This window comes from Pelobates fuscus, chromosome 7 (genome assembly GCF_036172605.1).
Source record: "Pelobates fuscus isolate aPelFus1 chromosome 7, aPelFus1.pri, whole genome shotgun sequence".
Classification (NCBI taxonomy): Eukaryota; Metazoa; Chordata; class Amphibia; order Anura; family Pelobatidae; genus Pelobates; species Pelobates fuscus.
The window spans coordinates 21069218-21091907 of record NC_086323.1 but is presented as its reverse complement, the minus strand read 5'-3'; the positions used below and the strand labels follow the sequence as shown (position 1 = coordinate 21091907).

Below are 22690 nucleotides of genomic sequence, written 5' to 3'. Positions count from 1 at the left end.
TATATAAATATAGAGACAGAATTTACTAATTTTGGAGCTGTTAATGCAAAAATATATGGAACTAAAAAAAAAATCTAATTAAAAAATGTAAAATCTTCGCTCAAAATTACCAAATTGAGGAGTTCACAAAACTCATTTATCGTTCAAAAGCACTTTTAGGTTATCATATAATCAGTACTTTATGGGCAAGGATTCCTGGGAGATGAATTACAAGTCATGAAATCTTGTACAGGTGTATTCTTGGAGCAAAAAGTGAAACACTGCAGTTTGGAAGGAAAGGGCAGAAATGTTGGGCACTTGGAGCTAAATTAATTATTAAAATAAATATGCATAATGTAGTGATTGGTATACATAGGGAAAGACTTATGTTTTGAAGTACATGCTTATTCTTCACACTTGATAAAAATAGAAACGAACCATTTTTGCGTAATTGAAATCAATGGTTTGATAACTATCTACACATGAAACACTGCCGGTGAGACATTAATTAATGTCAAGGCAATCACAATTTCATTGTTCTGATTGCAATTTTATCATTCTATGATTGGTGAAAAATGACCCTGTACCTTACATTAAATACATAAAGCTTTAGCGATCCCAAATCTATTTAAGAGTGTTTATTGTCACTTTAATGAAGCCATTAGGCACTTAGAATATACAGTACCTAAAAAGACTTGATAAACTACTGAAACATTTCATTACATGTTTTCGAACACTTATCCAACGCACCCCCAAGTGTTTGCACACGGGCAGAGCTAACACCACAACCACTTGTGGTTGATGACATCTGGAAGCGAAGTCATCAAACCTATGAGGATTCATCAATAGTCAATTGAGGCAAATAATACACAAATAAGCACTGTACAAACAACATCGCGTAGAAAAATAGATACAACAAATACAAATGCACACATGCTTAAAGAAATATACATGCATGTCCATGTGGATTTGGAACACAACACGTTAATGAAACACATCAGCTATTATCGCCAGTGCTGCACCATGAAAGGGGTTTGACAAAAAGGTCAGTTATAATTTTTGTGTTGGTAACCTCACAATCTTGGACTACCGATATCAAGTTCAACCCAGTTTTAAGTCGAAACAATTTCTAACTTTGAGGTCATTGCCGGCAGAAAAAGGCTGTGACATTTTTTGGCTGTGACCATGTTGGAGACATTAAACAAGATACTGGCAGGAAGTCATATTGTAATGTATCCTTAAATTGGGTAATAGTTACTTTTAGACCCCAGGATGTACCTGGAATCTTGTGAAAGTGTGTACTTTGTTCTTTGTCGTTTGGGCTAGTGGAACATATTGCAGTTTATATGTGGCTGAAACTTTAGAACAGATTCAGGTTTATTGGCTTCTGCACATTCTAAAACCTGCTTAAATGAATTGCATTTTATACATAAAGTCACATTGCACCTGACCCATTACAAGTAAATGGAAGCCCCCATTTTTGCATACAACCTATGTGCCAAGGAATATGGATCACATTTATGGTGTGGTTGGGCTTGGCATTGACCGTCTGTTTCAGAACTAACAGTGCCCACCTTCCATTTCACGCAGGGTTTGCTGAGCCCACAGGAGGAAAAGAATGTTCAGCACCTATTAGATCAATTATACCATCTCCTTTTTGCCACACCATGCCCCTCAACATATTAATTGTGCCAACTTCTCTATTCTGAAATACCATGCCAGGGAAGCCCATCCCCCAGTGTAATCATTGTGCTAATTCTTCTCTCTCCATACCATGTCAGAAGATGACCAGAGTCATGGCATAATCATAGCCTTTCTCTCCTCACACCATCCCTGTGGATGCCAAGCCCATGGAATTAACTAGTACCAACCCCCACCATCTATGATGGCAAGCAATGCCCGGTGATAAATAAAGTCTTTTTCTCTCCTCTATTCTACAAAGGACCACGGCATGCAAATATGTTTGTATTTCTCTAAGATCGGATGGTGGAGTTCATCTTTGATTTCCCCATTTGTCAGATGTTGGTAGCATCTTTTGGATGTGGTTAAACATAGCTAACAGTTATTACGGTTATCGGATTCTTCAGGTCCCACATGGGATCAACCACAAAGGTGTCTTTGAAAATACCTGCAGCTATAGCTCCCCCTGCTGGTTCTCAAACACATGGAGATAACTGTAAGACAACCTGCTGGCTTCTCTCTTTTTCATCCAGAGCTTCCATCATCAGTAAGTAAAATGTAGGAATATCCAAACATTATATTTACTGAGAAACCGATTAACCAGGATACACATTCAACAGATAGCTAATAACATGATAACAACAGATCTAGTTCCCGAATTTACTCTTGCCTCGATAAAATATAAAATCGAAATATATGGTGTGATACTATTTTTTAGCTGTTAAGCAATTCAATGTTTCTTATGTTGTAAAACAATAATTCCCAGGAGGCACCTGACTTGTTTCTGATTGGATGCTCATTTTAAATCGCCTTTCTCAAAGACATGACCCAATACAGGAAATCCTACGGCTTCAGTAATGAGGATTTCCTTAGTATGTGATTTATCATTATTCTTAAGTTAACAGCCAAGTAACGTCTTTAGTTTAGTGTTATTCATGTCTTTTTTCTTTTTTTTTGCAATTTATATTTCTATTCAGATGATAGCCTAAACCAAAGGAAAGAGGTTGCCAGCGTATATCTGTATAACAATATAAATTATACATTGTAGTAAATATAAGCTGAGCTCGCACATAGAAAACATCTCATTTGATGAGTAAAATAAAAAAATGAAGGATTCACACGTAGTAAAAGGTTATAACACATAATGTATGAGACACAAACTCTGCTTCCTGCAACTCCACCAATAACAACTGTCTTGTGTTATGAATATCTTGACCACGGTCTCATCTCACGCTGCGGTCAATTCCAGAGACATCATACATAGTGATCATAGCCTGGCATCTTGGTCAATCCCAGATACTGCCGTCCCCTAAGAAATATCCCAGTCTAGGACCACCAGCCCATGCACAACCCAATATTTCTGCTGCCCTTACACCTGCAGTACTGTGCCTAAAAAACATATCCTGATGTATTAAAAAGAAGAGGAATACTGCACTCTTACTGAGATCCCGGTGCTACCAGACCTGGGGCTGGCTACCCCTACCGTAATAGTTGAACAAAATTGTGGTCAAGGCACTCAATGATCAATTATACAGCAGATTTATTTTGAAAAAAGCAAAATGCTTCTCAAGCTCGAGAGAGATCTCTCAGAGATTGAAATGTTGTTCTTTTTTTTCCCAAATAAATCTGCTGTATAATTAACCCTTGAGTGCCTGGACCACAATTTTGTAAAAAGACATATCCCGATTCCCGACACATAGAAACATAGAATGTGACGGCAGATAAGAACCATTCGGCCCATCTAGTCTGCCCAATTTTCTAAATACTTTCCTTAGTCCCTGGCCTTATCTTATAGTTAGGATGGCCTTATGCCTATCCCATACATGCTTAAACTCCTTCACTGTGTTAACCTCTGCCGCTTCAGCTGGAAGGCTATTCCATGCATCCACATTAACATTCTTACTATTTTAATCCATAGGAGAATGGTTTCAGGCTGCCATCCAAAAGCCCTTTATGCTAATGATCTGGGGAACAATTGCCCCCACTGCCACCTTAACAAGCACTCCTATGACGCCATAACTGGTCTTTTCTCTTCTCCATGGTAGTGGGAGGTCATGGAGGACTACACAAACCCCAAACTACTAAAATGAAATGTGTACTAAAGCTATCAAGTGCTAATTTGTTTCAGTCTACTCATCGTCTGGTGGACGTTCTTGTCCAGGAAGCTATGAAGAGATCATCTAAAATAAACAGAAATTGACAGGTTAATCCAACCTGATGGATCCTTGTGAGTGATTTCAGTAAGATGGACTTCTTTGCTTAGTAAAAAAGGTATTTGCAAACAGAGGATGAGATTAGCCTCATTATAGTGTGGGATTATTTTTCCGCCCTGTCTGAAAACAAGTTTGTTAGTTACTAATTAATCCTGAAAAACAAACAATTTAAGGTGAACTTTTTTTTATCAGAACTGGCTGCAATGCTTCATTAAAAAAAGTAACAAGCAGAACAATATGGAGATAGAGATAGCAAGAGGAGGCCTGGGTGTCTAATCAAGGTTATTTTAAGTTTTCGATTGCCGTATGGACAATTTGTTTCCGATGCCCTTTACTAGAGAACAATGAAGGAATAAAGAGGTGTCTGGTAACATTCACTCTATGGGAGGGCATTGCATATTCATTTAAAAACGACACTGTAAGAACCTATGATTTTTGTATAAGTGACAGTAAAAGAAGATCTTTGTCCCTATTTTCCTGAGTCCAGCTTAAATTAGACAGCTATTTACTAAATAGCTGAAATATCAAAATGAAGAAATTTGCTTTTCCTAATTTGTATCTTTCATCTGCTTAGGAGATAGCTCATTAAATGGGATAGCCATATTTAAAGGGAAACTATAGTCACCAGAACAACTACAGCTTGCCCTACTTGTTCCGGTGTGTTTAGTATGTCCCTGTAGACTTTTTGCTGCAAACACTGCCATTTGAGAGACAAGGCAGTGTTTACATTGCTCTCGAGGGACACCTTAAGTGGCCATTCCACGTTATGCAGCACTGACATTCAGCATCTCCAAGCTCTGCATGGAGATGCTGAACTTTCTCTATGGAGATGCATTGATTTAATGCATCTCTATGAGGAGATGGTGATTGGCCAGGGCTGTGGTTGGCTCTTCCCCCCCGTCCTGCATCCTTGACTGAGATCATCAGAATCGACGATCTCAGCCAATCCAATTCCTAAGGGGTATTGTCAATTCTGATTATATCAGCCAAGGGGGCGGGGTGTAGAGGAGCCAGTGATGGAAAGTTATAACTCAGTTTCATAGTGGCAATAGGGACCAGGGGGTCTAAATAGTGTTTTTAACACTGTAGGGTCGGGAATACAGGTTTGTATTTCTGACCCTATAATTTCCCTTTAAGAATGCCATATTAGGGAGCTATTTAGTAGACTGTATTGGTGATTGACCATATATATCCATATCTACATCTCTCTCTCTCTCTCTCTCTCTCTATCTCTCTCTCTCTCTCTCTCTCTCTCTCTCTCTCTCTCTATATATATATATATATATATATAAATATATATATATAAAAGGAATCAAATTACTTAAATTCGCTCATGAGTGAATTTCGTGACATTCATATTCCCAATTATATATTGGTCCTTCTGATTTAATGAATTACTGAATTGCATCCATCCTTTGATTCTGGAATTTACCAGACTCTCTCGGTAACAGCTGACAATGACAAAGATCATAGCTTTACTCTACACACTATAGCAAAACAATCGTGCTGCAGTTCTGTCCACATATGCAATACCTCCCAACATTTCAAACTGTTCTGGAAAATTTTAGGTGACTTTCTAAGAACAATTTATACAGCTAAAAATGTAATTAAGAACAAGATTAATGTACTTTATTTACACAGAATGACTTCTAAACACATTTATTGTAGTTTAAATACACATTACTGGGAGTATTATTACTGTGGAGCTCTGTTATACACTCAGACACATTACTGGGAGTATTATTGCAGTGGAGCTCTGTTATACACTCAGACACATTACTGGGAGTATTATTACTGTGGAGCTCTGTTTTACACTCAGACACATTACTGGGAGTATTATTGCAGTGGAGCTCTGTTATACACTCAGACACATTACTGGGAGTATTATTACTGTGGAGCTCTGTTTTACACTCAGACACATTACTGGGAGTATTATTACTGTGGAGTTCTGTTATACACTCAGACACATTACTGGGAGTATTATTTCTGTGGAGCTCTGTTTTACACTCAGACACATTACTGGGAGTATTATTACTGTGGAGCTCTGTTTTACACTCAGACACATTACTGGGAGTATTATTACTGTGGAGTTCTGTTATACACTCAGACACATTACTGGGAGTATTATTGCTGTGGAGCTCTGTTTTACACTCAGACACATTACTGGTAGTATTATTGCTGTGGAGCTCTGTTATACACTCCGACACATTACTGGGAGTATTATTGCCGTGGAGCTCTGTTTTACACTCAGACACATTACTGGGAGTATTATTACTGTGGAGTTCTGTTATACACTCAGACACATTACTGGGAGTATTATTGCTGTGGAGCTCTGTTTTACACTCAGACACATTACTGGGAGTATTATTACTGTGGAGCTCTGTTTTACACTCAGACACATTACTGGGAGTATTATTACTGTGGAGTTCTGTTATACACTCAGACACATTACTGGGAGTATTATTGCTGTGGAGCTCTGTTATACACTCAGACACATTACTGGGAGTATTATTGCTGTGGAGCTCTGTTATACACTCAGACACATTACTGGGAGTATTATTGCCGTGGAGCTCTGTTATACACTCAGACACATTACTGGGAGTATTATTACTGTGGAGCTCTGTTATATACTCAGACACATTACTGGGAGTATTATTGCTGTGGAGCTCTGTTATACACTCAGACACATTACTAGGAGTATTATTGCTGTGATCCTCTGTTATACACTCAGACACATTACTGGGAGTATTATTGCTGTGGAGCTCTGTTATACACTCAGACACATTACTGGGAGTATTATTGCCGTGGAGCTCTGTTATACACTATACACTCAGACGCATTACTGGGAGTATTATTGCTGTGGGGCTCTGTTATACACTCAGACACATTACTGGGAGTATTATTACTGTGGAGCTCTGTTATACACCCAGACACATTACTGGGAGTATTATTATTATGGAGCTCTGTTATACACTCAGACACATTACTGGGGGTATTATTGCTGTGGAGCTCTGTTATACACTCAGACACATTACTGGGAGTATTATTACTGTGGAGCTCTGTTATACACTCAGACACATTACTGGGAGTTTTATTACTGTGGAGCTCTGTTATACACCCAGACACATTACTGGGAGTATTATTATTATGGAGCTCTGTTATACACTCAGACACATTACTGGGAGTATTATTACTGTGGAGCTCTGTTATACACTCAGACACATTACTGGGAGTATTATTACTGTGGAGCTCTGTTATACACTCAGACACATTACTGGGAGTTTTATTACTGTGGAGCTCTGTTATACACCCAGACACATTACTGGGAGTTTTATTATTATGGAGCTCTGTTATACACTCAGACACATTACTGGGAGTATTATTACTGTGGAGCTCTGTTATACACCCAGACACATTACTGGGAGTATTATTATTATGGAGCTCTGATATACACTCAGACAAACCAAAAATATGGAGCTCCTAAAAAAGAGGGTCATTATCATACAAAACAGGGACAGATGGATTTGGCCCCAAAATAAGGATTGCTCCTCCTAAATAGGGACACTTGGGAGCTATACATGACAAACAGTATACACAGCAACCTTCTCTCTATTGACTTCTTCAAAAGCTACAAACACTTGAGAAATGTTTAAAAACATAAAATGAACCTTATAAGGAAGCTGACGCTAGAGAATCCATTATTTAGTATTTTGGACCTACTTGTCTTTTTTCCTAACTCTCACCAGTGGAAAACAATACGCGAGGCTCATCTCTTCATCAAGACCATCTGTTCCTCATCCATCATTTTCTCATCCTCTTCTGACTGCAGTTTTCCTCCATTGATATATCTTTTCTAATTTATAATGTATCCTATATTTTGCAGGTAAATATTTTTCAATGTATTTGATGATTTCTAAAGTTTTGCGGCTTTCTGTAGAACAGTTATTTGTAACGTTCCCACCCAGCATTATAGGAAAGCATCTATTGCCGTGGTTTTCAACCAGTGCGCTTTGACACAACGGTGTGCCACAAACCACTTCAAAGTGTTAGTGTAGCTTGTATACACTGTAGGGCTATACAAAGCTAAATGCTGACTCCTTAAATGGTGTTTTAAGAAGTGCAACTAATAAAACTAAATTCCTATCTGGCAATTAATTGCAATTAATAAGTCGACTTGGCTAGGATGATGCATAGCTTTCTAGTAAGGCTCCAAGTAAATGTGATTTCTATGAGTTGCTGGTGGAGGTAAAAAGTAAAATCATAGGTACGCTTTGGAAAATGTTCTTAGTCCAAGAAAGGTTAGGAAGCACTGCCGTACAATTCCAAAGTTCACCATCACTTCTTTCGAACAAATAAATAAAGTTTTGTTTGAATTGAATTTCTTTATAGGATATATTACATAGAGAACACTCATATGCAAACATTGAAAAACAAACAAAACTATTTTTAATAAAATGAGTTGCTTTTATACCAGTCTTCCTTTTAAAACAAAACATTAAAATCACCAACAAACTTACCGTTATTCCTGCTCTAGCACAGAGTCCTCATTGCTTCCCGACCCACTTTTTGTGCAGTCATTATTATTATTTTATTATTTAAATAGCGCCATCAGATTCCGTAGCGCTGTACAATGTGATTAATCCTAATGACTTTTGCTGAATCAGATGCTTGTAGTAGAAAAGCAACAATTGGCCGCAATCAGGTGTTTTTCTATGAGAAGCACTGAATCCAAAGTTTATTCTATAGAACATTGGATACACTCAGCTTACTTTACACAGGAGGGCAGGATGCCTAGTAGATTTAAATATTGAACCTGTTTGTGTTGGGAGCTCCTAGCCAGTGTCTGTATGAAAGCCAATAGTAGGGATGGAAATTACATTATTAAAAAAGTGCAATTTTTCTGAAACAGCACAGTTTTAATGACGACACAGAAAAACTAAACCCCATCGCGCCCAATAAAGAGACAGACCCAATCTTCAATTGAGTAGGGCATCAACCACAGATTTTACTAATGTGCATGACTTACCAGCTGTCAGGATCCCGCGGGCGGCTGCGAGGGGAGGCTGCAGTCCGCTCGCGGCAATCACCCTCCAGCCGTCCGCGGTCCCCTTCCTGGTGTGCGCTCGGCGGGCGGCAACCTCCCAGCCTCGGATGCCGCCCGCGTCTTCCTCTCCGTCCCCCAGCGGCAGCATGCATGACGCTGAACGCTGGGGGACCGCCCAGTCTTGTACACGCCGCGGTCAGCCACCTGACCCGGCGTTAAAGGCACAGTGCCTCAATCACAGTGGGAGGTATAAATATCTCTCACGTGTGATTGTTAATTCATATTGGAAATTATCCAATCAGAATTAATCAATAGGTTTAAATACTTACCTTTCCTGTCTCTCTCTGCCCTGTTGTGGTCTTTGCTTGCTAGTATTGATACTGAACTTGTGTTTCTGGTTACGTACTCTCTGGCTTGTGTATCCGACTTTGCGACTTTCTCCTACCCTTTGACCTCGGCTTGTCTCTCGTTATTCTGTCTTCTGGTTCCCCTTACTCGGCTTGTTTCCTGACTATTCTTTGTGTGCTTAGCCCGGCCACTCTAAGGTCCGGTACTGCACCTTTTCTCTGTGTGTGTGTTAGCGTGTTTGGTTCCCAGAATCGTGACACCAGCAAACCAAAACAAATGACCACCGGCCAGCTGCCGGGTGAGGACTGGCACACAGATAACCTTAACATCTGACCGAGAGTCCGGAGCATACGGCAATCCGCCATCAGTCTCTCTGCAGAACGCGACGTCCCAGGCTCAAATCAGTTCAATCTTCTTCTGCGAGCCGCTAAGCTGTCAAGGAGCATCACTCACTGTGACAAAACAAAGAATAAAGACAAAATACACCAGACATTTTGAAATACATATCAAAACACGGGTGGGAAGGAGCGAAAATCAGTTCATCATCGCTCAACCTTCCTGCCGACCTTGTAAAAACATCCCCACCTCTATCTTTATATTCACTCGCTAAACTTTTTCAACAATGTATCCACTACCCCCTTGGCTAGGTCCTCAGCTGTGTCCTGCAGTCATGATCCCCCATCCTAAAGTGTCCAGGGGGATATCTTTAGCAACGCTGCTGGGGCAGCATCTACTTTGCAAAATCCCTTTATTAAGAAGCAGTGATTTTGGTGCTAAGACACAAACATTCCTATAGACCATCATGCAAAATTGCAACATACAGGAAACGTGGCTTTTAACTGTTTCTGAATCGTTTTAACCGTCCGAACGTGGCCCAGAGCTATTTTTGCCCATGTTTAACCCCTTAAGGACCAAACTTCTGGAATAAAAGGGAATCATGACTTGTCACACATGTCATGTGTCCTTAAGGCGTTAAAGGATATATTGTTACCATATATTGTTATCTGAAAGACCTGCTCGAGTTTGTAATATAACAGAATGAGTTGTTAGTTCTTGTTTTCAATATCATTCGCTTTGCCTGTAATGTATATTTTTTTTGTGTGAGAGAGAATGTAAATAATCTGTGTAACCAGCTTGGTCCCTCCCAAATCCCAGAGAGGTGTATCCAAACCCTCTTCAGGTTTAGCATTAACTTCTCATGAATGTTTACTTGTATTCCAGAACAATGTGATGCCACTCTTCATTTCTGACTTGCACAGGGGACATCGAAGGGATCACTCGGTGACAATGCTCTCTGTAAAACATGCAGTCATTCTCCTGACTACCCTGGGACAGGTGTACGGCCAGTCAGGTATGTTACATGATCGCACCTTTTACTAAGCAGGGAGAGAGAATTGTGATGAACTGGCAAACATGAGTTAGGCCAAAATATGTGAATAGAAGTAAATGGATGAATGCTTTTTGTTGTCTGCAATTTTGTTCGACAGTTTACATATTTGTCTCCGATACCCCACAAATAGTTGTTTACAAAATTTTCAAAAATGGCAAAAGGTCCATTTTTTCCAGAGCACGTTCAGAATCTCAGAGCTAAAACACTAGAACGTAAGTCAGGGTTTTTTGCATCTTAATAAATATCCTCTGAGCTGTCCAGTAACTGATATGATCGTTCACTAAGGTGTCTATTGTCAGTGATTCAAACTGAATGGCAAATTTTAGACTTAAAAAGCTGAACTGTTTTATTTCTAGTCCAAGTGTCCATGTGATAAAAGTGTCCCTTTTGTTGCTGTTATGTAGAACATGTTTGCAGTCAGTAAAGACTTGTGCTATGTTTTACATTCCATACAGGGGTAAAGACAGAAATTGTTTTAACTCTAAAAGCAGAATCTAGATAAGACTCTTGTCGTACAGATGTGTGTGTACGGCTTTAATGGTTACATGTTCCCATGGTGGTCCACTGCTCTGTCATCCAATGAAGCAGCAAATCTTCTGCTAAAGTGATGTTATATAACTTATGTTTAGTGATTTGACGAGTCCATGAAAGTGAAATGCACATGACTTTTACATTTATCTCCACTAGAAAAAGCTCAGGATTCTTTGTGTTCCAAATTCTATCATGGGTTTAATTTCCAATCACTCTCAGCCAGTCTTTGAAGACTGGAGTTTATTTCTTTAGCAGGTGGTGTATTAAATACAGGCTACATTTTTAGGGGGGAGGGGGAGGGAATGTCTGATTTTAAATTCAGAACAAAGAGAGCTTTGATACTTAGCGTGTCTGTTGTGTAATGAAAGCTATGCTGACAGATGATTACTCAGTACTTATTATTAACTGTACCTTCCCCAGAATTGTCAGCTGCCACACCGGGGTTCATCTGTAACTACAACCTTACAGACTTCCATACAGAAAGATGCTGGGTTCACATAGACCTGTTGAGAGGATACTTAGATGTCAGTTTTAAAATCAGTTTTAAACAGGATCTTAAAGCTTCTCATCATATAGTGAATGTGTATTTGTATTTGTCGGATATATCCGTTTTACTCAGACAGTGCTCTTTTTGAATGGTTGGATCCTAACCACCGATATGGTTCTATAAATTCACACATTTACCACTTTCTTCTATAATATGTTTTAGTTCCGATTCTGTTTAAAATCTGACATTTCTCATAACTTTCTCTAAAATGTTCTTTATTTCTCGAGTCTATACTTGAAGAATTAGATTGAACATTTTAGAGTCAGAGGATTTGGGCAATGAGAAGGAACCTGCCATAAAATGTTTTAAAATATTGCTAATTGAGCTTGGGTGTTTTCAAAATAATATTATTATTACATTGTATTATTGTTTTTATAATACTATTTCAGTGTTAATAAGGACTATGGTACGGTTCCCAATGGCTTCCAGGTACCTCTGCTGATCCCCAGACTTAGCGTTTGGATGATCGGTGTGTAGTGCACAGTATGCAACAAGTTCATTTTAACATTTTATGTGATAGTTTGAATAAATTCTGTAAAGAAAATTTAACGTTACTCCGCTAGCAATATTGCATACTGCTAAGTGCATCAATTTCTGCAACAATGCATGTCTGCTCCAAGAACTCCATGTAACCAGGGCCTTTTGAAGGAATTTGGGGGCCCCAAGCAAAATGGACATGGAGGTCCACCCCCCCATCCCCCACACGCACGCAAAGCCTACAGGAACCACAGCATAGCCATACAGTTTAAGTTCACCCACACTTTATATGAATAAAAAAGGTTTACAGTGCAAATACTGCTTAGAGCTCTGCCCTGCCCCTTAGTGGTCTTTCCTCTCCCTCCACCCTCCCCTACCAGTCTCTTCTCACCCCCCCGTATTCTCCTCCCCCCCCTGTGATCTCCTCATCCTCCCTGTGTTCTCCTCATCTCCCCTTCTCCTCACCCCCCTCCCTGTGTTCTCCTCATCTCCGCTTCTCCTCACCCTCACCTCCCCTTCCCTGTGTTTTCCTCATCTCCTCACCCCCGTCTCCCTGTGTTCTTCTTACTCCCCCCTCCCTCTCCCTATGTTCTTCTTATCCCCCCTCCCCCGCCCTATGTTCTTCTTACTACTCCCCCTCCCTATGTTCTTCTTACTCCCCCCGTGTCCTTCTTACCCCCCTCCCTGTGTCCTTACCCCCTCCTTGTGTCCTTCTTACTCCCCTTTCTGTGTCCTTCTTACTCCCCCCTCCCCCTCCCTATGTTCTTCTTACTCCCCCCTCCCCCTCCCCCTCCCTATGTTCTTCTTACTACTCCTCCTCCCTATGTTCTTCTTACTACTCCCCCTCCCTATGTTCTTCTTACTCCCCCATGTCCTTCTTACTCCCCTCCCTGTGTCCTTCTTACTCCCCTCTCTGTGTCCTTCTTACTCCCCCCTCCCCCTACCTATGTTCTTTTTACTCCCCCCCCCCCACCCCCCTCCCTATGTTCTTCTCACCTCCCCTTCTCTGGCTGTAGCGTGAGCACTCAGTGTGCACTTCCTGTCAGTCTGGCCGGGAACTGGAAACTTAATCTCCTGTACCGCGCGGTACGCGGCCGGAATGACAGTCAGGAGGAAGAGGAGCTCGGCCATGCTACAGGGAAGGGGAGGTGATGAGAGAGGAGTGCTGCAGCCGCATGAGGCTCTCTATAGAGCGCTCAGGCGGCTGCAGCCTTATAGGAAGCACCGGCTCTGCTTGGGGCCCCGGGCCAGCTCGGGGCAGTGGCGGATCCAGGGGGGGCAACGGGGCAATTGCCCCCCCCCCCGAGAAAACCAACGGTCTCCCTCTCCCCTGCCTGCACATGCAGGTGCTAGCCCTGCATTGTGCCTGCGGACCAGAGGGGAGATCGGAGATCTCCCTCCCCGGTCCGCAGGCACTGTGCTGGCAGCCGGCGGGGGAGGGAGATGGAGGAGAGAGGACCCGGAAGCTCTTACCAGCAGCTCCTCCGGGTCCTCCTCTCGCGAGCTTGGAGCGATGCCGCGGTTACACACACTGCCCCCCATACACACACTGCCCCCATACACACATTGCCCCATACACACACTGCCCTCATACACACACTGCCCCTCATACACACACTGCCCCCATACACACATTTCCCCCCATACACACATTGCCTCCCATACATACACACACTGCCCCCATACACACACTGCCCCCCATAGATACACACACTGCCCCCATACACACATTGCCCCATACATACACACTGCCCCCATACACACATACACTGCCTCCATACACACATACACTGCCCCCATACACACATACACTGCCCCCATACACACACACTGCCCCAGACATACACACACTGCCCCAGACACACATACACTGCTCCTATGCCCTATGACAGCCCCATTTCCCAGCAGACCTCAGGTAAGTTGTCAAACTTTTCTTAAACGGTTTGACTACTTACTCTGGGAGGGGTTCCCGGCACTATTGGCACCATAACCACTACACTGAGCTGTAGTGGTTATTGTGTCTGGATTATTTATTTAAATAATCTACAAGTGCCCCTCCCAAGATCAGGCTCTGGATCCGCCACTGGCTCGGGGTCCCAAGCCTGCCTTGCCTGCCAGCGATGGGCTTGCATGTAACCATTTGTTAGAGCACTTGGTACCTGTGTGAGGAGGGGTGAGCTGCTCCACAAATCTTGGGTAGGTCTGGTATATATACATAAAACAGTGTTTGCAGGCTAACCCAGGGTACAATTTGTAGCTTCTCATGTAGACCCAAGCTGTGTTGAGTGTCCAACAGTTGATGGAGTCAATCCATTAGCTTTAGAGAATGCGTCATGAGGTTTTCCCTTCTTCTAAATAGGGTCCAGCCCTATTTAAACGCAAATTTGTGTTGGTGAACTGCAGTGTCCCACTAACCCGGAGTCTGTGATTAAATAAATGAATACAAAAATAAATAAAAAACATATACTAAATGTGTATGGTGTTTAGAGATACGGTCTCTATCTTTAATTCATTGGGAATTACCTTCTTCATGTCCTGGCAAGCCAGCTAGCGTGAAGTCATGCCACTCAGAGCAATACAGCATGAATTCATAATGACACACCTGGTTTTCTAGTGCCAGTAAGGTACCACTCCCAGGAAAAATAATGCTTTCACTAAACCCACAAAACAATGGGTTTTGACAGAGCTTCTGAGAGCACATGTGAATGCCATAGCCTGCTCAGTGTACCATGAATACTTTGTCTTTGGTGAGATAGAATGTGATGGTCTTTATGTAAGAAGGGATTACACCTGTACGTCGGCCACTGGTATTACATTTCGCCCGAGTTGCTTTATTTAGCTGCTGTATTGGACCTATCAATTAACAATGGACAACTCATGCACCCTCCTGGTTTTGGCAATACAGCGCACTGTGATGCCATCGATGGCAGCACTAGACTGTGGCAGCGAGACACTGCACCCTCAACTGCTCGCTTGTTTGTGAAATTAAATTGTGAATTTCAAATTTAAGGTCAAAACAGCCGAACTGGAAAAAGTCACTGTCAGCTGGGCTTTCAGTTTGGCTGCTCTGGCCTTAAATTTTAAATTCGCTTTGAATTCTCACTTTAGTGAATATCCCTGTTTGAATGCTAGACAATTTTCACCTTGTTAATTCATAGTTATTCACACTGAATAACTTTGTAAGTGTTGCTTCAGAACGCTCCTTATACAGAGTGGTTATTATACTTAATGCTTTGAAAAATCGATCAATTTAAGCTCTCAGTGAACGGGAGGAGGATATCAACTCGTTATATCTCTCGTAGGGGCAGTTATTCACTACACAGTGAGTTGTAGTGAAATAAAACCAACTTGCCGGATTCTAAGTCAAAATAGTAAGTTGGGAGGAAATACCCAACTTGACCGATTTAGAGTTTTCCCCCAATTTTTACTTAAATGTTGCATGTCTGTTTAGTGAATTAATCCCACTGTTTTTTAAGCTAAAACGTCAGGACCAAATAGACCGATTTGTTAGCTGATGCCATAGTGCTCTGATTTGTTCTTTTACAGGTTACACCGATGCCAGGACGATACCGCAGTGGCTGACGGGACTGATCGCAGTGGCCGTGTTTCTCTGCCTGGTCCTTGGGGTTTACTTGGTAAACCGAATGTGGAATAAAAGAACACAGTGAGTTTCTAGAACACTCTCTGTTCGACTTTTAAATGGGGGTAAGCAACCTTCAGCACTCCGGATCCCCAATATCTGGAGTGCCAAAGATTGCTCATAATATAGATAGAAATATCTGTTAACACCTGGAGAATTCTTTTGTTCCAAGCCAAAAGTCTCCTTTTCACCAAAAAGAAGGATTTTTTAATCTCGAAAAATTGCTACTTATATCTAAAATCGCATGCATAGAACATAGAGGTTCTGCTCATTGAAACTAATTTATCTTTGACACCAACATAATCAGTGATCTTAAACAGGGGAACTAAAATGCTAATGCTAGAATATATTTATGTATTATTAGATGAATCTGTAATGACTTTAGCCCTGTAGTGTTTTATCCTCTTCAGCCTATTTAATGAACAAGGAATGCACATCAGGCAGCTGCCACAGATCCAAACAGTTAGACAGACCAGCTGACACAGCAGCTCACACTGGGGGGGAACACATCAGCTCACACTGGGGGGAACCCAGCAGCTCACACTGGGGGGAACCCAGCAGCTCACACTGGAGGGAACACATCAGCTCACACTGGAGGGAACACATCAGCTCACACTGGGGGGAACACATCAGCTCACACTGGAGGGAATACATCAGCTCACACTGGATGGAACACAGCAGCTCACACTGGGGAGAACACAGCAGCTCACATTGGGAGAACACAGCAGCTCACACTGGGGGGAACACAGCAGCTCACACTGGGGGGGGGGGCACAGCAGCTCACACAGGGGGAACACAGCAGCTCACACTGGGGGGAACACAGCAGATCACACTGGAGAGAACACAGCAGCTCACACTGGGGGAACACAGCAGCTCACACTGGGGGGAACACAGCAGCTCACACTGGGGGGAACACAGCAGCTCACACTGGGGGAACATAGTAGCTCACACTGGGGAGAACACATCAGCTCACATGGAGGGAACACAGCAGCTCACACTGGAGGGAACACAGCAGCTCACACTGGGGGGTGGTGAGGGGGACATAGCAGCTCAGAGTGGAGGGTGCCCCTAGTATTTTACACTAAAGGGATATTATCATAAATGTTCAAAGTATCAAATATTAATATATATTATGAGATAAAGCGGTCCTTTTCTTATTAGTTCTCTTACTGGGAGTTAAGAATTTTCCCAAATCATTATTTTTTGCCGAAATTATGTAATGTTTAGGTTTTAAATTCACTCCAATTTGATGTTTAGTGAATAAGCCTCAGCTCATTCCGTAACCTTTGTAGCATGGCATGACCCAATGGTAGATTTAGGCAGGGGGTAGCGGGTCATATCTACGATGACTAATTTGAACATCCTTTGTGGTATTTACCAGTCTGTACCTAGACCTTTAACACCCCTGACTGCGGCATTTTGCGCATGCTATATGTGTTTTAAAAGGACACTAAGGCCGTAGATTACCCTCATTTTTAATACATTAGATGAAGAGTACATTTCGAATGCTTTGCCTCATTTTGAAGCTTTATCTTGTCATGAGGGGGGGGGGGGGGGCTGGGGGGATTAGTTGTTTGCTTGTGATAAACTTTGAATATTGTTCTCAGTGTTTACATTAATGCTTGTGTGTTTTTCCAGGAATAACCTGCAATCAGATACACCCGGGAAATCTCTAGAATATGAAGAAACAATTCCCAATGGCACATACACACGATACGTCGAACACAGTCCCAAGTGGGTATAAATACAGGCAGCAGGGAAAGAGTGCTGTAAAAAGAAATCAGAGTCTAGCTTTTTCATAATTATCACAAGACCTCATTAAGTAAAAAAAGTAATTATCCATTTTCAAACACCAAAGGTCTCGATGGCAGGCCCACTTGGCACCTAAGGCTTCAGAGGTCAGAGATATCTGGCTGCAGACTCGTTCTCTTGTTGTCGTCATGGGTGGGGTTAAATTAGCCCCTCCCCCTTTTTTATATGCAAAGCATTCTTTATATTAAAGTCTATAAAGCAGTATAAGTGGAAAACCTACACCTATAAGTGGAGCGCTGAAAGAATAAGGGGGTACACTTACCCCACGTAACTTGATAGCAAGCTTGGTATATAGTACATGTTAAAAAAAAATAAGAAAGGCAATATAGTGCAGATGGTATGTCACAATAAAATGAGATAAAATGGTGATGTGGAACACTCACTTTTAAAGGAGCCTGTATGTGAAAACTGGCTCCGTAATCAGGTTTGTATGCTTTTAAGGCAGCATCACACCTACAATCGACGATACAATGTATCTCAAAGAGAAAACATGGAAAGAAGGGAACCAATGTGCAGTCTTTTTCAAATGATGTGCAAGGTGAAAATAAGTAAAATGCTCACGTTTTTCAGAGCCCTGTATCCTTGCTCTGAGGAGTAATAGCTATGTGCCAGTATGTGTGGGGATGGCACTTTCCCTAGGTGCAGGTGGTTCTAGGCAGGGGTTTATATGTATGCATATATGTGTGGTTTATGAATGGTATGCAGGTATATACATGTGTGTTTTGTGTGTGGTGTGCAGGGCTGTGTGATTTGAATGTGGTGTGCAGGGATATTCATGTTTGTTTGGTGTGTATGTGTATATATGTGTTTGTGTCTGGTGTGCATGGGAATATATGTGTTTATGTTTGGTGTACATGGATATAGAGGTGATATTTGGAAGTATTTATCATGTCTTGCTCTTCCATTGCAGTTGGATGTGCACCCACCACCTGCATAACAACATCTGTGGGAATCTCAGCAGAATAGGTCTTCAAGAAACCTGTATCTCTCTTAAAATATTATTATGAAGAGCAGACATCATTGTAATATTCCATTATAATGTACCTCGCATCGCTGTGAGACAGTTAATGTCCTTTTACTTAAAAAAAAAAAGGTTAATCTCCAGGGATACATTTCTGGACATTCTGACAGTGCTAAGTGCTCATGCAGAGAATCCCTTCTCCAAATGGAGTTTACAGGTTAATATATCTCCACGTACAAAGGTCGATCCTTCTCTCCACAGCTTGGTCGATCACTATGTCTTCGACGTCAGTAGTAAATAAATGGTGCTTCAAATATATAGAAATATATAGAATTTATATTTCAAAACTCCAATTCATGTATCCTTCCAGCTCGTCTATTTTAGCCTACAATTAGAAACTGCATTATTAAAGGAACAATTAAACAAAACAATAAACAGCAACATTATATATTCAATGATTGAATTCATTTTAGTTGGGAGCTTCTAGTGGCTGTCTGTGAGACTGCAGTTTTGTCATGTGTAGCGGATATCGCAGAAACAGCTGTTTTAATTTGCAAGGCTGTGGGGGGGGGGGGGCGGGTTGGGGGGAGGGGGGGGGGGATGGGTTGGGGGGAGGGGGGGGGGCAGCATCCGTGTCCCAAAATCACTCCATTAAAGAAAACACTCTAAAATGATATATAAATGTATATATAATATATTGGGCCCCTCTGTGAAAGATAAAAATACTGTTAAACTCACTCACCTTTTATCACTGGCACAGAATTCCAGCTGCAGCCAATCTTCATACTGACACATGATCGTAGGCCAATGTGTTTATTATTATTATTATTGCCATTTATATAGCGCCAACAGATTCCGTAGCGCTTTACAATATTATGAGAGGGGGGATGTAACAATAAATAGGACAATTACAAATAAGCTTACGGGAACAATAGGTTGAAGAGGACCCTGCTCAATCGAGCTTACATTCTATAGTTTAGATGCTAAGTCTGCTGTTATGTGTTAAAGATGGCGAAATTCCTCATGAAAAAAATACAAAAATACCATTAATACACAGAGATACATTGATTAATAGGGGGGTGGTGGCTCAAATGACCTCCATTTTATATAAATTTACAAAAAGTGCTCAGCATACACAAAAGTAAACAGTCTCAAATATTTTAAAGGGACACTCCAGTCTCCATAACCAATAGAGCGCACTGTAGTGTGTATAGTACCAGGAGTGCCCTGGCACACTACGGGAGTAAATAGTTAAACTGGTTAGGGATGGTTTGAAAAGTACCTGGGTCCCAGCAGTGCAGAGCAGGTCGACTAATAAATGTGTCCCTGTGCGTCAGGCTTAGCTCAATGGAGCTAACGGAAGTTCCTTGAAGAAGCAATGTGGGAGGCAGAGGCCCACGGAGTTATGAAGTTGGTTATGAAGCTTAAAATGTATTGAAATATATTACATGACCTTTACTCCCTCTTTCCCGTCCCATAAGTTGTACAGAGCATTAAAGGGTTGAGGGTCATCCAGTGAGCATCACTATGTAATGTTTCATTAAAACTACTCATTTACAAAAATAAGGCACCAAGTGCAGGTTTTTTTCCCTCTAGCAATAAATAGTTATATACAGACAGTCTTTTTTTAAAAAAAAAAATGTTAAGATGACAATCGAACCCAAACATTTGCCAAAACTGCCCACAGAGCCTAAACAGGGGACAAAGAGAACAATTTATTCCTGCATTAGTACGCGCCTGGGGACATCTGGCGTACCTCTTACACATGTCTATGTCCCCTTCTTCTTTCGTCATCTTTTTGATTGTGAATTTAATTTTTTTGCGTATTGATTTTCCAGTCTTGCTCTGGCCTACACATGCCCTTTATTTCCTGCAAAATATCTGAAACTAGATGTATTCCTGGTTGATAAGTAAACGAGAGTCTCATCAATTCGTTTTCTCTTTGCAGAACCGATGAGCATGAACACGCATATGACAACCCGACTATCGTAACAGACAACGAACTCACTACCCCTATGTAACGGTTCTGTGTTGCTGATTGGTTGAAATCTATGGCTGAACTGTAAATAAAGGTCACTGCTGGAGATAGGGCCACAAATTGAAGCCACGAAGAGAAGGTTAAACGTGGAATATAGAGCTAAGCTGTTACATTGTATAAAGCATTCATTGATAAAGAAACCTCATTGACCTGTAGACAAAGACAGACATCAAAATGATTGAGTTGTATCTTATTCTAGATTTTAACCCAGGAGCACAATGCTGCATAGGATGTTACCTAACCACAAACTAACCTCCATACAAACCCCAACAGTCCACATTTAAATGGAAATCTTAATTAGAAGCTAGGAACATTGTGTTATAATAATATAAATCACATCCTACTGTAAGTGTTGTAACCATATAACTAGATAAATGAATAAATGATTCTTGTTATTTCTAAACTGCCAAATCTATTTTTAATTCTTATTCATGCCTTAGATCATTTTACTGTATGGGTTAGGAGTGGACCATGATTTTATTATGGGGTCATTGTTCACGCTCTTAAGTACGATGGTGTTTGTTTACTAACATGGCAAATTTTGGTAAGTTTAAAACCAAGTGCCAAAATTCAGGTTGTGCTAAAATTATACATATATTATAGTTTATTTCAAGACGTTTATATATTTTTAAAATGGCTACTTTTAATAAAAAATTGTTTCAATTAGCCAGATTAAAACCAGCAGCTATACAACTATACAGGTGCAAAGTGTTTTTCGAAAATTTAGATTTTTATTGTGAACTTAATTTTTATTTGGGATACAAAATCATTTTGTCTTTCAATTACTACATCGGCCACTTCATTAATCCCTTCTTTCGGTGAACCTAATCTGCCCAATACTTTACTGAATTGTGTAATTATTTTGCTAAATTGGTGCAGCTCCTCCCAAAGTGGCTACATCTTCCATCAAGGCACCCCACTTCTACACAACATCTCTCCAAAGATGTATTATTGTATGAAGCTACAAAGTCACAATATGGATCATTCCAAAATAATGTGTTTAAAGGGACACTATAGTCACCCAGACCACTTAAAGGACCACTCTAGGCACCCAGACCACTTCAGCTTAATGAGGTGGTCTGGGTGCCAGGTCCTTCTAGGGTTAACCCATTTTTTCATAAACATAGCAGTTTCAGAGAAACTGCTATGTTTATGAATGGGTTAAGCCTTCCCCCTATGTCCTCTAGTGGCTGTCTCACTGACAGCCGCTAGAGGCGCTTGCGTGATTCTCACTGTGAAAATCACAGTGAGAGTACGCAAGCGTCCATAGGAAAGCATTATGAATGCTTTCCTATGTGACCGGCTGAATGCGCGCGCAGCTCTTGCCGCGCGTGCGCATTCAGCCGACGGGGAGGAGAAGAGGAGGATCGGAGGAGGAGAGCAGGAGGAGATCTCTCCGCCCAGCGCTGGAAAAAGGTAAGATTTAACCCCTTTCCCCTTTCCAGAGCCGGGCGGGAGGGGGTCCCTGAGGGTGGGGGCACCCTCAGGGCACTCTAGTGCCAGGAAAACGAGTATGTTTTCCTGGCACTAGAGTGGTCCTTTAAGCTCAGTGAAGTGGTCTGGGTGCCAGGTCCCTCAGGTTTTAACCCTTCAGATGCAAACATAGCAGTTTCAGAGAAACTGCTATGTTTACATTGTAGGGTTAAACCAGCCTCTAGTGGCTGTCTTCCGGACAGCCACTAGAGGCGCATCTGCGACGCTGAAGGCATATTATGCCTCCATCACGCAGAGCGTCCATAGGAAAGCATTGAGAAATGCTTTCCTATTGACAGCTTGAATGCACGCGCATGCGGCTCCGCTGACATCGGCAGAGAGAGCTGACGTCGGCGGGGGAGAAGAGGTCACCAGCACCAAGGGAGCCCGGCTCTGGAAAAAGATAAGTAACTGAAGGGGTTTTAACCCCTTCAGCCCAGCGGGAGGGGGACCCTGAGGGTGGGGGCACTCTCAGGGCACTATAGTGTCAGGAAAACCGCTTAGTTTTCCTGACACTATAGTGATCCTTTAATTAATAACCTACGTGTGTAAATGTT

At 41.6% G+C, this 22690-nt stretch overlaps 1 protein-coding gene across 1 annotated transcript; it reads left to right on the top strand.

Annotated features, from left to right (window-relative positions):
- The first annotated feature begins 10408 nt into the window (after nt 1–10408).
- LOC134568547 (proximal tubules-expressed gene protein-like) lies at nt 10409–21356 on the top strand. Its single transcript, XM_063427186.1, has 4 exons — nt 10409–10615; nt 15756–15873; nt 17488–17583; nt 20571–21356. The coding sequence occupies exons 1-4, from the start codon at nt 10495–10497 to the stop codon at nt 20641–20643; spliced, it is 408 nt and encodes a 135-aa protein (XP_063283256.1). The 5' UTR covers nt 10409–10494; the 3' UTR covers nt 20644–21356.
- Nucleotides 21357–22690: the final 1334 nt, after the last annotated feature.

Coding starts and splice junctions, on each gene's coding strand:
- LOC134568547 (XM_063427186.1), top strand. CDS start 10,495: ATGCCACTCTTCATTTCTGACTTGCACAGGGGACATCGAAGGGATCAC. Junction 10,616..15,755: donor ACAGGTGTACGGCCAGTCAG/GTATGTTACATG, acceptor GTTCTTTTACAG/GTTACACCGATGCCAGGACG. Junction 17,584..20,570: donor TACGTCGAACACAGTCCCAA/GTGGGTATAAAT, acceptor TTCTCTTTGCAG/AACCGATGAGCATGAACACG.